At 37.0% G+C, this 16,152-nt stretch overlaps 1 protein-coding gene across 1 annotated transcript in view; it reads right to left on the bottom strand.

The window, feature by feature from the left end:
- lama2 (laminin, alpha 2) overlaps positions 1-16,152 on the bottom strand; it is an 820,770-nt gene that overhangs the window by 195,700 nt on the left and 608,918 nt on the right. The window contains 4 exon segments of the mRNA XM_051924216.1: positions 5,207-5,400; positions 9,711-9,797; positions 9,926-10,050; positions 14,553-14,681. Coding sequence (XP_051780176.1) covers positions 5,207-5,400; positions 9,711-9,797; positions 9,926-10,050; positions 14,553-14,681 — 535 coding nt within the window.

The raw sequence follows: 16,152 nt of genomic DNA, 5'->3' as shown, positions 1-16,152 counted from the left end.
GGTTTTGGGCACCCTGAAGATCTGGATAGTGGCACCGATTCCTCTCATGTGATAGGCAAAACTGAGTTACCACAGCAGTCCACCATTGAAACACAGAACTAGAGATAGCAGTATATACACAGTGTATATTGATGCAATTAAACCTGTTTGATTTTATCAGAGCGAGTCATAGCCTATCTGGAATCAGTTGTTGGGTATGTCACATTAGGCCATTGTCTTCACAGGAACACACTGCTGACTGTATCAGACTCTCTAAGGCTACATAAGTGAAGGCCACGACTGAAAATCTCTGGAAAAGTTGCCTAATGTGACATAGCCTTTAGCTGAGGAAGGATTGTTTAAACTAAATAATAGGTTGAGGATTTATGACAGGCTACCCTTTGAAAATGAATGTATACAGTAATACAAAAATAAAACACTGAAATTACTAAGCAACCAGGAGTAACCTTACATTGAATTTTTTTATCTTAGCGCTACGAAGATTAAGTTAAAGAAAAAATGAAATGGAGTTTTATACGTAGCTGCACATAAATATGATGTCAAACTAATAACAGAACATGGCTAATTCCTTGTGACAGAGATACAGTAAGTATAATATAAACTGATACATAAAAAGTGTTAAAAAAAGTACATTGATCAAAACCCTCAGGGGAATAATCGTAAAAATGTAAAAAGGTAATAAACACAATAAATTAAACTTAATTTCTTACTGGGCCTCTCTGCACAGTTGTTGTACCCTGATGATCTGGCGGACTGGCTTCTCCACTTTCCCATGTTCCCAGTGTACCATCATTCACACTTCCTTGACCTCCTCTCTAGCCTCTCCATCTCCTTGACAGGACATTTTGCCAAAGTATAAACTTAGCTGACTTCTAATTGAAAACTGCTTTTAAGCTCCATCATTGGTTACTATTAAAGCAAGTTCCTAAGACATGTCACAGGAAACTCCAATGCTGCTGTTCCACACTAACTACATTCCTTTGCTCTTAGCATTCTTTTAAAAGATGCAAGTCAAAACCATAATGATGGTCTTCTCTTTCTCCCTTTTGGGCAGTACATTCTTACCTGAAACACGTGAGATATTACTGTTACCAAATGCTAGTCCAGAGTGGTTATGCTAGCCTTCCACTTGTCCCTCACGGCGTCTGATTGAATTGTTTCTCCATATTTATTTATACATGTCATTGAGTGTAATGACCGTTTCATTCCAATTAATGTCATTGCATCTTACAGTATGCAAGAATTTTATGGCATTTCCCATACTTGAACAAGAAAATGTATGGCTTTATTCAAAGATATCATATGCAAAGGAAGTAAATTCCTGAGAGTTTTATTAGTGCTGTATGTGACCTAGAAAATTCCCAAGTGGAGTTTCCTAGGATATCAGAGAATTTCAATAGGATTTAAAAAAATAAAAGGACCAATACAATTCTTGAAATGTAACAAACAGTGGAAACCTTATTAGTTTTAAATCATCACATAGTGAAATTTGGTATTAGTACAATGCTAATTATTTTCATAAATGGGAAAATTAGTGTGAAGAATTGTATGTGTATGAATATACATATATTAAAGAGAAACAAATCTTAAATATTTCATTTTCAGGTTTATTTCTGGTGCCTTAAATCACCACTGAATAACAGATTGCCACAACATTACTTAGTTGGAGTGCAAATCATGTATACTAAAAGCATTTTAAAATGGAAGATGATTGTAAAGAACATTTTGTTTCAGGTACATATAAGATTGTCTAAAGTCAAGATGTTGTTCTTAGTAGGAAAATTACCTTATGTCTCATTTAATGTTCTGTGTTTAGAAAATTAATATATATTACAGTAATTGCATTATTTTCAACGTGAATTTGTACTGATACTCTAGCCAACAATCTTTATACTAAAGTCACTTAGTTTGGAATGTATCTTTTAAATGGATCTACAGCACCAAAAATATAATGTAACAGGTGGAAGAAAGACATCACTAGCTTATTACTGCATTGTCACTAGATGAAAGAAATATTTTCAATCAGCATAATGATCTGATGTAAGATAAATGAGACATTTGAAAAAAACATATAGTAATTTCTGCTCTTGTAACATGTTAAAATTAATGTCTAGTTGAGACTTTAAGTTCCCCAAGGTACTGCTTTCAACTTTACTGTCAGGTAAATTATTCCACACATGAAAAAAATATGTTCTAACCTGCATTCAGATTTTCTTTTCAAGATTCTTCTTTTAAAGTAATTGCTGACATCTACCTTATTTTTTTGCTTGACCATTAAAGTGATTTCTGTCATATTCCCGTTACATCTCTACTTACTTACCAAGGAAAGGCTTAATTCCTTCAGAATTAAATCCTATAGCCCTGGAATCACTCAATTAGCACTTATCTATATTTTTAAACTGATTTACAGTATATCCTTTATTGTATTATAGAGACAAACCTGCACACAACAACCTTATCTACTAAACAATAAAACGCTAAGGTTTGTGTATATAGTCCCTCTGAACAACCTGATTGGTTAGTTTGGCTTTGGTGTGATTAGCTAAAAGAGCAACTGCAAGTATGAGACACATGAGGAGGAGTAAAGGCATATGAAGCATGCTGAGAGAGTCACCTTCAAAGATAGCAAGTATAAAACTAGACAGAAGGTGAGAAGGGTGCCACAAAAATAAAACAGGGTCTGAGAAGCAGGCTTTACGGGAACATGCACGAGAGACAGTGATCTGGTTAAGAGACGTTCATACAAGTAAATACAGAGGAAAGGTGCTGAAAGTACATGAAGAGCAGAAAATAGCAAATATTTTTCAAATTATCCTATTACCTGTCATTGGTACTGTGAGTTGTAATCAATATTATAAAACATATTTTATTTCTTCCGTGGAAGATGTGCGTGGCATGATGGTGTGATAAGTATTAGTGCTGCCTCAAAACTTCAGGGACCAGAATTTGAATCTTGTATATGATTTTCATGTCTGTGTGGAACTTCTTCATGTATACCACATTTCTCACATATATATCAAGGTGCACAGAAAAAGCAAATTGTCAACTTTAAATTAGCCCTGCTTGTGCGTGAAGGTAAGTATGCTCTGTCTAACCTGTGATGAGCCAAATCTGGTGTTGATCTCCACATAGTACCCAGATACTCACAGATACTATGTTTACTCCTCAGACTATCTATATATGCGAGAGAGGACACATTACAGCGTGATCACGAAGCAAAGAGGCAAAGGCGTGCCAGTCGCTCGCAAGAAACGGACACTCAGCATTCACACAGATTAGCTCAACGACGCGTCTCTGCCGCACAACGAAAGGCAACTGAAACCCCTACAGAGAGAGAAGACAGATTACGCCGTGATTGCGAAAGAAAGAGGCAAAAGCGTGCCAATGAGACACCCGATGACAGGTCCTTACGATTGCAAAACAACCGTAATAGACAAACCCCTACAGAGAGAGAGGACACATTACGCCGTGATCGCGAAAGAAAGAGGCAAAAGCGTGCCAATGAGACACCCGACGAGAGGTCCTTACGATTGCAAAACAACCGTAATAGACAAACTCCTACAGAGAGAGAGGACACATTACGCATGACCACTTACTTGAAGCAAACATAATCACTGGTAAACACTGTGGTTAACACGTGTTCATCCCCAGGATAGGTCTCGATACTATGGATGACTCTGACCTGCCTTTTGACATGCACAGAAGGCAATTCCCACTCCGATTGGCATACGCTATTACAATAAATAAGGCGCAGGGTCAAACACTAGATCTTGTAGGTATATTCCTACCTGAGCCTGTCTTCACACATGGCCAGCTCTATGTCACCTTCTCCAGAGGAAAACGTTTTCCAAAAGTGAAAGTCAAAATATTGCCTTGCAAAAGTCAAGGGAAATTACTACAAGATACTAATAAATACTTCACACAGAACGTTGTTTACCAAGAAGTACTCGACTCTGTCCACTCGAATGCCACGGGACTGTGTGACTCCACAGACATTACTATGTGCAATGAAGGTGACGGACGCGATGACACAGTGCTGCATGTCACTGACGAAGTTAATGAAGACCACTCAAATGACCTACATTGCTTTGCTCTTCAGAATGAAGTACCACTACATGCCCCCTCGACAAGCACAAGATGTCCTCAACGGTATGATCCTCCTCTTCCTTACAACCATTTACACAACGTATACGATTCTGATTAGTCTGCGTCCCACACTTCGTGAATCATGGGTTTTGTTTTGAAATTTTGTTTCCCATGCAAAAATCAAATGCGGTGCGATGAAGGACCCAGTTCACAACTGGCAGCCGCGTTTAAACAGGGAGTCCTTCAACTGTGGTCATCCAACGCACAGCGTAGCACGCACCAAGTCACTAGTATTAGAATATTTTGATTCACAAAGTGAATGAATGGAAATGTAAGCCTTTATATTTGTACTCTGAGTCCGGTTGTCCTTGGTGTGAAAACATTATCCATGTATTACTCTCTGAGTACTCCTGTTTTCTTCCAACATCCCAAAAACATGCATGTTAGCTTAACTTATATATTCTTTCCAGGGAAAGTTTCTTATCTGTGCCTATTGCTACCAGAACAGACTCCAGCCATGGCTACCCTGAATTGCATAAAGCAGGTTTAGAACTTTATGCAGCATTAACCAGCATATGTTATACGTATAAAGAAATCAACAAAGGGAGAATATGAGTCTCTTAAAAGTTTTTTATTCCTTAGTTTGCAACCCCTACCAGGAGTCTTCATCAGAGGAAAATAATTAGACATACAGGAATGTAAGGCAGTATATAACAAATGAGGAATGGGGGGGGGGGGTAGGTGGGTGTAAAAGGAGGGTGGAATAATAAAGTGGGATTCGGATAATCCTCTGATGATGACTCCTGGCAGTTTAGGAATAAAAAAATATTTTAAGACACGTGCCTCATCTTCTCCCTTTGTGGATGTCTAGCTACAAATATGCAAACCGTATCACAGACCTTTACTTACATATATATATAAACCTGAATTTAGCTCACAACCACCTATAGAGTTTTTGCTAACTCACCAAATTCGGCAGTCTGCAAATGCTATCAACTTGTAACATGTTGCAAAAATGATAGAAAATTCAAGAACTTTACTTTCAATAACCACATGATAAATGTTAATGTCCATACATTTACAAAACAATAAAACCATGTATTATTGTTAGTATACGTACATATGATTTGTTGAGATTCACACACATGCCTTTCCATGCACAGATCACAGGTTGGTCCTGTTGCTCCAGGTCTACATGTACATTGTCCAGTGAGCTGGTCACAAGGCACAGGCAAGGAGCCTGTTAGACTACACTTACATTCCTGACATGAACCACCAAGAGTCGTTGGATCACCATGGAATCCAGGAGAGCACCTACAACCAGAAAAGAAATGAAAACTCCATAACTGATTGATTTAGGACAAATAGGCAGAATCATTTTAATGTTACATTAGGCTCAGATCTTAACATATTCCATAGGACATATGTTCTCCCTTAAGTAACAGATTTTCAGGGCACCTTCTTCAAACAGATTCACTTATAAATTGTCATGTATGCATGTTGGAGGACCTCCTCGCAGGTTCAGTTGAGGTATGTAATAACCATCTGAGGCAAGAGGGGGTGCTGCTGCTAATACTGTCATCTCCTTCTTTTCTCACAGTGCAGAGAAGCTGCCTGGTGAAGTTATTTATCCCTGCTCCTTCCAGTCCAGCCGTCATAAAATCCCAGGTGTCCTGGAAGGAAGCATCATTACTGGCCAGAGCAATCCGCCGGACGGAGATCCGCTAGAGTGGCTGCCACCCTTATTTATTTCTGAGATCACCGCTGAAGGGACGCACAACTTCACGTGTTATTTTTGTTTGTTTCAGTTTATTTTTGGCACCCCCATAATATCCTTGCTGCATTATAACTAGTCATTCTTGCACCCAGCCACAAAGTTCTAACAAAAGGCAAAGTTTTCAGCTGGGCCATTGCAGCTCCTTATTAGCTGAAAAATGTCCCTTAATAGACAGATAGTCAGAAACTATACACTGGGAGGTCAAGTCCTGAAGCTGGAGCCTCACTATGGCTGCAGGTTTTTATTCTAACCATTGTATTAATTAGTGACTTGTTCCTGCTGTTAATTAACTTTTTTTTTCCTTAATTGTAATTGACTTGCTATTTAAGACTCTGGTAACTCAATTGTTTCTTTTTTCCTTAATTAGCATAAAAATAATAATGAAATACCAATACCTGCTAACATGTGTCCATCATACAATATAAGAAAATAAAGAAAGGTGAAGTTCCTAGTAAAGGTGATCTGCTCAGTTGCACAAAACATTTTGTTTGGTGATCTTGGAAAAAAGAAAAATCAGCCATTTTGGAAATGTCTGCTGTGAGAGAACGAGAGTGCCAATAAGCCATGGAGTTAAATAATGGGTTTAATTAACAACACAAATTGGCTACCAATTAAGAAACTGGTAGGAGTTTGAGGCCATGACTTGGTCATCAGTTCATTTTACAATTCATTTTTGTTTCCATGCCATTTTAGGGGAAAAAAAGCAATTCAGAAGACAGAGGCTTAAAAAACATGGCAATTAAAAGGAGGAGAAAAGAAGTCAATTAACAGCAGAAATTGGTCACTGATAAAGAAAGTGGTAGAAAGGAAAACCTTCAGCAATGGTAGCCCCCCCAGGGATGGGGTTGGATTCCCCACCTTATACATAGAGTCAACGTGGAGTACAAGGTTACAAACTATACTATAATTTTGGCAGTAATAATCTATAGAACAAGCAGTAGGTCATTATGGCTTACTTGATACCAGTACGTCAATAGAAAAGAATATAATTCAAGATTCCACACTATACTATATAATGTTTACTGACAGTATTTTTCAAGCACATTTCACAACCCTCTATATAGTCAAGTGCTTTGTAGTGCTGAGTCATGTCCTTGCAGCAATGGAATCACTCTATGAATATACCCCAATGAGAGTTAGTCCATCCAAGTGAACACATAAATACTACAATCATGCAGAATTTCTTTTCAAAGACCTTGTTTCTGGTTTTACCTTGTAAAGATGTTTTTGTTAAGGGACACATTTTAAAATCTGAAAAAAGGAGGTTTGTTTGTTTGTTTGTTTTTTTAATTAACGTTGTCACAGCAGTATAATAGATACATTTTTCTAGCTGGCTTATCATGCCGCATGAGTTAAAAATGGGGTTCAATGATATTTATCACTACATTTAATATTTTTACACTGCACTACAAAATTAAGTGATTTACAACGTAACACAAGGAAACAGTAAATTTGAATCGGCAACCAAATAGACAAAAAAAAATCTTAGAAAAAGTAAGACAATTTGATGGATCAGTAAATTGCCAGGGATTTGAGAGGACTTCAAATTCAACAGGTTTTTCATTATATTATACCCAAAATTGTTTCTCATACTAGAATGTCCAAATTTATCACAGCACTTGCTTGTATGTGACAAGAAGCAATTAACCTCCACTGTCCATACTGCCAGCACTACAGATGGCTCTTATTTTTTCTATGCTAGTTATGCTTCTGTGTTGTTCAGGCTAATTTTTTACAATATTTATTCACAGTAGCTTATCTCCACTCTGAATAAGCATTCAGGCTGGAGACACTCATATTCCCCTTTTTTGAATGCCCATGCAATAGTCTTATTTCTCCAATAGCAAGGAGAATGGTGTAAGGTCTGTAGACAATCAAAGTTTCAGAAAAAAATTTAGGATTCTAATATGGTTATTGATACTGCATTAAAAGTGAGGCGTATCACAAAGATCCAGAGAAGCTTGGCTGCTTGCCTCCTTCAGGTCCAGCAAGTTGATGCTACCTTCTTAATAAGTAAGTCATACTTTCAAGCTGTATTGCTAAGTGATCAGGAATGCTTTAAAAAGGTGGCACCCAGGACACGCTTTGCACAATCCAATTCTGCTAATTATGTCTCTGTGCAGGCAGTTTCTTCAAGTAGAACCACTGCGGTCTTATCTTCCAAAAAATTTTGCATTTGTATTCTACTAAGCTGATCACATGGCTTTACAGCAATCTATAGGTTATTTGAATTTCATAACCAGTTATAATATTTCTCTGTGTATAATTAATATTGTAAAAATATGTTTAATTACAGGACATGTACCTGAACTTTCTTTACTGATAAATGTTGAAATGGATCCCATAAATATTTACAATTCAAAATATTCAGCTTTGCACATGCCTGATTTTATTTTATTTTTTTAAAATTTTATATGCTGTTGACAATTTATTATTATTGTTGTTGTTGATTTCATTCTGACTCTTGTAGCACAATTTTAGAAATTTTTATTCCCACATACTAGCTGTTGGATTCCAGCATGAATCTCACCTAAGACGCTGTTTGTGATGAGTTTACACATTCTCACTATAACTTACAAGAACGGTCTTTAGGTATTCTGCTTTCCATCTACTCTCCCAAAATCTGTATGTTAAGTAACCTGGTAACTCTTAATTACACCGTTGTTATGTGAGCGAGTGTGTGAGTATACAATATGCATATGTTGGTGTAAATGTAGGGACCTGAAAGTTCTGTGTATTTTACTGGTTCAGCTGTCACAGCCTACTGGGACAGCAGAGCAAAGAATTAAAATTTGGTTCAAAAGGAATTTCCAGCTAGAAAAATGCTACAACTTGGTGCTAAAAACGTCATCGGATATAGGTTGGTGGATCCAGATCAAGTGTTGCTACCACTGCTTTATATTAAACTTGGTTAAATTAAGCAGTTTGCCAAATGCAATCAAAAGATGGAGCCTTTTTTCAGTATTTGCGCAGAAAGTTTACACGTTTGTCTGAGGATACACTGATTTTTGTGAACCCGATATTAGAAAACTGATTTTTGATGCAAAAATTTGAAGATGCGACAAACAAACCAGAACAAGAGCCATCAGAATCATTCAAAGAAGTCATTTCTAAGTTTTCAGGTAACAATAAAAATCCCAATTATAAAGAAATATAGAAAAAAGTGTTTGTTAAGTTTAAGGAATCAGATAGAAACAAGAGTCTCAACGTTCACTTTTTTGGAATGGCATTTGTAATTTTTCCCTGAAAACCTTTGCGCTGTTAGTGAAGAGCAGGCTGAAAGATTCTATCAGGATATTAAAGACATAGAAGGAAGATACTGGGTACAATGGGACATCAGTATAATGGCAGCCTACTGCTGGATGATTCACAGGGACACACCAGAAAAAACTGAACAAATAACGTGCCACCAAATGAAGTTTTGTCTAAAAAAACAACTAAGAAGTGATAAAATGTTATATGCAAGTCAATGAATATGTATTGGTGTCTTCTTTACATAAACTATATATTTTCATGTTGAATTAATTCAGAACAACATACATGAATAAATTGTGTAACTTGTTGAATTTGATTTAAATCACTTTTCCATTTTGTACTTAAATGTGATGTGCTGGAAACATTCTAACTATATGTTTTATATTGTGTTCATGAATGCAAATAATTTACAATTAAAACAGTTTTTTGTGAGTTTACTTTTGCAGACCTGGGATAATAGATTAAACCATTTTATTTTATTTTATTCTGCTATGCAATGTAGCTTTTCCTTAATAAAATATTTTATAAGTGACAAAAAAAAAGATTTATACGGCAATTCCATGATAACTCTAGATTATCACAAAAATCATACCTTTCACAATACTGTCCTTCATAGCCTGGAGGGCAGGCAGTACAACGGAAATCAGAGAAGCCTTCCATGACGCAGCTTGGACTAAAACTGTAACAATAAATAAAAAATGTATAAATTCTAACATTTAAAACACAAACAGGTGAGTAACTCAGTCTCACGTGGATGAATTCCAGCCACAAAATAGATTCTTTAGAATGTTCATTTGTAAAACATACTTGTTGCTGGGAGTTGGAAGTGGACAAGCACAAGGCTTGCAGTCACTGGGTGCTCCCCTCACAACTCCATAGAAACCTGGAGCACAGTGTTCACACCGGTCTCCTACTGTGTTGTGGCGGCAGTTCTAAGGAGAGACATTTAACACTTGGCATAAGAAAAATGGACTTTCATACATTTCATGTAATTATGTTAATGTAAAAGGAAACACTAACAACTACATGAAAATTTATTGTCACACCCAACAGAAATGTAAGAAAAATAATGTAAAATCTCTCAGCTCTGTCTTTTGTCCTCTTCTCAACCTGATTCTTGGTAGCTGCAACTTTATATACTATTTACTTTTGAATATCCTATTGGCTTTTGAAATTAAAATAAAACTAAAGCTCATTATTTTAACTTAATTCTTGGCCATGGTTTCACAATCATTATAATGTTATTCTCGTCCATCTGTTAAGCATCTCTGTAATATTTCACACTTTTGGCTACATAAGCACTCAATATCATGGGAAATTTAAATTCACAGAGTGCCCTGGGAAAGCAACATCATCACAGACTCCACTGTCATACCAACTTCAGCATGGCACTCTTCAGTGAAATGTTTCCTAAGTAGCTGAATTATCTGTCTTCAAATACATGTCCAGGGAGTATAAGGCTTTTGTTACACAGAAGTTTATCATCTATGAGGACCTTTAACTGACAATGTCAGTTGTACATTAACCAAATATGTGTATAATTTATATTTGAAACTATAGAAAATTAACTGACAAAGACCTATACTTTTTATTATACTTATAAAAGAAATTAGTTATGGATTTAATTATTCTCACCATAATTAGCGGGAAGAGAATGTGAGGATTTACAGTGTTTCTTAAAAAGTATGAGCTACAACAGCTGCCTATCCTATACAAATTTACTAATGGTTTTTCACAAAATTGATGGCTATAAACCTCTTTCAAATCTAAAAAGGCTGAAAATTCACATTATTTGTGAGCATGATATTTTCATCACTAACATTTGATAAGTGACATTGATATTTTTTCATTCCATTCATATTTCTATATATTCATGTTGTTTGGTGTCTGGAGGTTTCATTGATTGTGACAGGTGATGACATTAGTCAGATCATGAAGCCTGCTCTCCACAAACACAATATGTTTGGATGACTGACCTTCTTGCACCTAATAAAGTGAGCTAACTCATTTGCAGGCAGTTTAAATCTAGGAAATTCTGATAAAATACATCTTAACATTGGAAAGTATAATGTTATAATGATTACTAACATCCAGGGCATGTTTATAGTATTGGTGTTTTGTTCATTTAAACAACATCAAAAAACATTCCAAGAGCTACAGAACACTACATGAAACAGAAACAGCAATAAGGCTGTAGTAGTAGGAGGAGGAGGGACTCACTAGAGAGAGAAAGACCTCTTCTGCATAAATTTACAGCTAGATTAAGAAAATCATATGGAAACAAAACACATTTTAATAATAAATATGTATAATATACAGTAGCTAAAAAATTATATTGATACTGTAAAATAACATACGAGAAAGTACACACGTACAACAGGGCAAACAAAACAATATTAAAAAAAATCACAGAACACAACCAACAACTAGACTAAATTTCTCTTTATCATTAATAATAATCAAATATTAAAATTACAATGTTAAAAAAATACACAATTGGTATAAAACAAATGATGAGAACAAAACAAGAAACAAAAATTAGGAAGGTGTAATAATAACTTCAAAAGGAAGACCATAGCCTAAGAAAACAGTAAACTTGAGGAAAACCCTAATTAAAAACAACCATAAAATCATTCCAAAGCAAAAACCTTTAAGACAAACAAAGAACAAATAATTACCTAAAATAAAAAAAAAATAAAAACAAACAACAAACAAGTCACTCTTTTGTTAGCCCTTACCCAAGGAAAAATCAATAAACAAATTCTCTAAACCAAGCCATAGAATTTAAAATATTGAGGACTTTACTCCAAATAGAGGGGGCCAAAGGTAACGTCACATTTAAGAACTGAGACCTGAAATATTTCTTTTATTTCCCTCAGGTGACTGCATCATCATTATTTGCAGCACCTGAGGGCTATAAACCCTGTCCAATTAGGCTCTAGACTAACAAAACAGTCAATAACTTTGTATAATGTTAACGTTTACCCCCCCGGGTGGAATTGAAGAGTCGCATAGTGTGGGGGAGGAACAATCTCCTCAGTCTGTCAGTAGAGTAGGACATTGACAGCAGTCTGTCGCTGAAGCTGCTCCTCTGTCTGGAGATGATCCTGTTCAGTGGATGCAGTGGATTCTCCATTATTGACAGGAGCCTGCTCAGTGCCCGTCGCTCTGCCACGGATGTCAAACTGTCCAGCTCCGTGCCTACAATAGAGACTGCCTTCCTCACCAGTTTGTCCAGGTGTGAGGCGTCTCTCTTCTTTATGCTGCCTCCCCAGCACACCACCGCGTAGAAGAGGGCGCTCACCACAACCATCTGATAGAACATCTGCAGCATCTTATTGCAGATGTTGAAGGACGCCAGCCTTCTAAGGAAGTATGGTCGGCTCTGTCCTTTCTTACACAGAGCACCAGTATTGGCAGTCTAGTCCAGTTTATCATCCAGCTGCACTCCCAGGTATTTATAGGTCTGCACCCTCTGCACACAGTCACCTCTGATAATCACGGGGTCCATGAGGGGCCTGGGCCTCCTAAAATCCATCACCACCTCCTTTGTTTTGCTGGTGTTCAGGTGTAGGTGGTTTGAGTTGCACCATTTAACAAAGTCCTTGATTAGGTCCCTATACTCCTCCTCCTGCCCACTCCTGATGTAGCCCACGATAGCAGTGTCGTCAGCGAACTTTTGCACGTGGCAGGACTCCGAGTTGTATTGGAATTCCGATGTATATAGGCTGAACAGGACCGGAGAAAGTACAGTCCCCTGTGGTGCTCCTGTGTTGCTGACCACAATGTCAGACCTGCAGTTCCCGAGACGCACATACTGGGGTCTGTCTTTAAGATAGTCCACGATCCATGCCACCAGGTATGAATCTACTCCCATCTCTGTCAGCTTGTCCCTAAGGAGCAGAGGTTGGATGGTGTTGAAGGCGCTAGAGAAGTCTAGAAACATAATTCTTACAGCATCACTGCCTCTGTCCAAGTGGGAGAGGGATCGGTGTAGCATGTCGATGATGGCATCCTCTGCTCCCATCTTCTCCTGGTATGCGAACTGCAGAGGGTCGAGGGCATGGCGGACCTATGGCCTCAGGTGGTGAAGCAGCAGCCGCTCCATGGTCTTCATCACATGTGACGTCAGGGCAACAGGCCTGAAGTCATTCAGCTCACTAAGGCTTAGATTGTGCAATTTTCACCAAAATTACCTGGTTATTTTATCAATGATTAGGCAAACTTTCTTTCTTCTCAGGTTGCAAGGTAGACTGTTCTTTTTAATTTAGCTTAAAGGTTTATGTCTGCTGATCACCAATACAATTAAGTTTCAGCTATTTTAATGCAGCATTTTCTACCAATTTTCTTTAAAATTATATTTTAAATATGGATTCCTGTGAGTTTTTTTCTTCTGTCTCTGAAGGGAAAACAGTACACGGTCACATTTGATTTAATTTACTAAAATATGTTTTGTTCTTTACGTTTTTGTATTCATATACTCTTCATGAAGAACCCTATAGGATAATCACTGTTAAAAAGTAAAGTGACTTGAACTGCTAAAACTATAATGGTGGTCATAACTTTGAAATTCAGAAGCATGTACAGGTTGTATAACAGTGCAAAGTGTTACTTCTAGCTTTGATTCTAGAAAATGGGAAAAACTGTAGCTCTAAGAGTAATTTTAGGATGACAGAGTGGGTGTGACTAGTTCTTTAGACTACAGGAAGGGCCTGTAGAGAATATGGCTTTGATGTAATAGCTACACCATGTCCTTAGCCTCATTTACTGAACATATGGCCTCCCCTTACTCTGACACCTTTACTCAGAAGCATCTCTCAATATGCATAAGCAACAAAATACAATAGAATTGAATAAGTTGAGAAGATCAGGACAGAATGCTATGCGTGCAGGGAGAGTCTAGTTGTTTAGTGGTGCCAGAAGGCCACCCTTGATTCCAAATGTAATTCAAGCGTTAGGATGAAAAGGACTGTGGAATGGGGGTTAACACCATTTCAAGGCAATACATTAAACAAGCGTAGGATGAATTGTAGGGTGTGGCAAGAGCTCAACTGCTGTAAGAAGGTAAGAGGAAGAAAGACAGAAGAAATATGAAGTGAGTTTGATGGAAATTGTGATTACTTTAAGGTAGATGTATTGGGTTTGGGTTAGACAGGGTTCAATACCAGCATAGTTAGACCCAGGGGCTGCAATTTTTGTTATACCGCTTCGGTTTATTTGATATGTATGTTTCTCCTTGAATTTAGCTGCTGATTAAAAGCTCTTTGTTTGGTATAGTTTGACCTGCTTGGCTTTACTCTGGGTAAGAAAATCATTACACTATCACTTCCTTTTTGTGAGATGACTATTGTAAAGACGCAGATGAGAGAAGTGTTAGTTAAAAGCACACCAGAAGACGTGAGTGAGGGTTGTTTCTCTAAGCACATTACTTTACCTGACATATTGATGTTTCCGGATCACAGATTTCACTGTGTCCATTGCACTGACACCTGACACAGCTCCCAATACTAGATGCTGCTCCTTGTGTTCTTGGAGAAAGTCTGTAGAATCCTGCAGCACATTCCTACAACACAAAACATACAAGTTTATTTTTATTTATTTATTTTTGTAAAAACGTGTACTATGGATTTGATTTGAAAATAAAAGTCTGTATTTATATTAATCAGTTAAGAGTGAGAACTATGGCAGTTTTATCAGATATAAAACGTATGAACTATAATTATTGTTTTGTAAAGTATATACTGTACTATAAATGCTGTGAAAAAGTATGGCTAATTTATAATGAAATAAGGCTTGAGTGACAAAAAATAACATCTGGAGCATAAGCTGTGACTATCAGATGACTGCTCCACAAACAGCATTCCCAAAGGGAAGCAGCAATTTAAGCTAGTGCAGAAAGTATAAATTCATTCCAAAGGAACAAGCACAAATCTTTCACCTCCTGTTCACTTCAAAAATGTCAAATAAAATTGATCCAGTAACCAAGTGTTTGATCAGCTTAAAATAACAGTAATAAGTACTGAATATGCCTTAATAAGAAAGCCAAAAGAATAATATTGATAATGAAAATCACAACAATGATAAAAAAAAATGAAACACATTACTATGCTATATACTGTAAACAGATAGCAAGTTCTGAAGGCTATTTTGTGCATAGTTAAGTTGTTGACAGATCTGAGAGATTTTTTAGCAATAAAAATATAGACAAGTGCTTCTTCCTCTACCTTTCTATAGTTCAGGATTCACTATAATGATGTACTCACTCATGGCTGAAGGGATATCATTTGCCCTGGACTTTACCCTACTGTATACTCTAATCAATGGTGAAAGATATCTCAGTTCTACCTTCTCACAAAAATACACAAACTGGACAATCTTGGATCCCTACTGTTTCTGTATGCAACTGTTCCATATTTCAACTTTCCTTAACAATCTTATAAGACCAGTGGTTTAAGGTCTCCCATCATACTTAAGTTACTAACCGTGCTCACAATTGTTTGACAACAATACATTTCATGATCCTGATTGCTTTATGTTTACTATGGACATCAGCTGTCTATATACAGTCAATCCTCATGATGAAGGTCTAATTGCCCTCAGACAGACATTCAACAGATCTCAAGTCCACCCTCATCAGATTTGCAGAACTAGTTGAATGAGTTCTTCCCCTCAATGCTTTCTCTTTTGAGAACTTTTTTCTCCAATGGCAGCTTTTTGTCACCTATTCCTACTTTATCTCCTTTCATCTACCCTGGCTTTGTTCTCTTGTATATATGTTACCTGCTCTTTCTTTTCATTTGCACAGCTGGTGAAGGCAATACATCTGAAATGTCTTTAACTTCCCTTTCTGTGTGGAAATAACCTTGAATTTTTTTCCTTTGCAGATGCACTCTGATCTTGCCCTAAACTAACTCCACTGTATACTCTAATATTCTTCAAACATTTCCTGAAACTTCTAACACCTCACTACCTCTGTATCACTGCTTAAGCCCACAAATACTTAACAGATTTGACCACATCAGTCATTGTGACCC

Source organism: Erpetoichthys calabaricus, chromosome 3, assembly GCF_900747795.2.
Source record: "Erpetoichthys calabaricus chromosome 3, fErpCal1.3, whole genome shotgun sequence".
NCBI lineage: Eukaryota > Metazoa > Chordata > Cladistia > Polypteriformes > Polypteridae > Erpetoichthys > Erpetoichthys calabaricus.
This window is presented reverse-complemented; position numbering and strand designations above follow the sequence as displayed.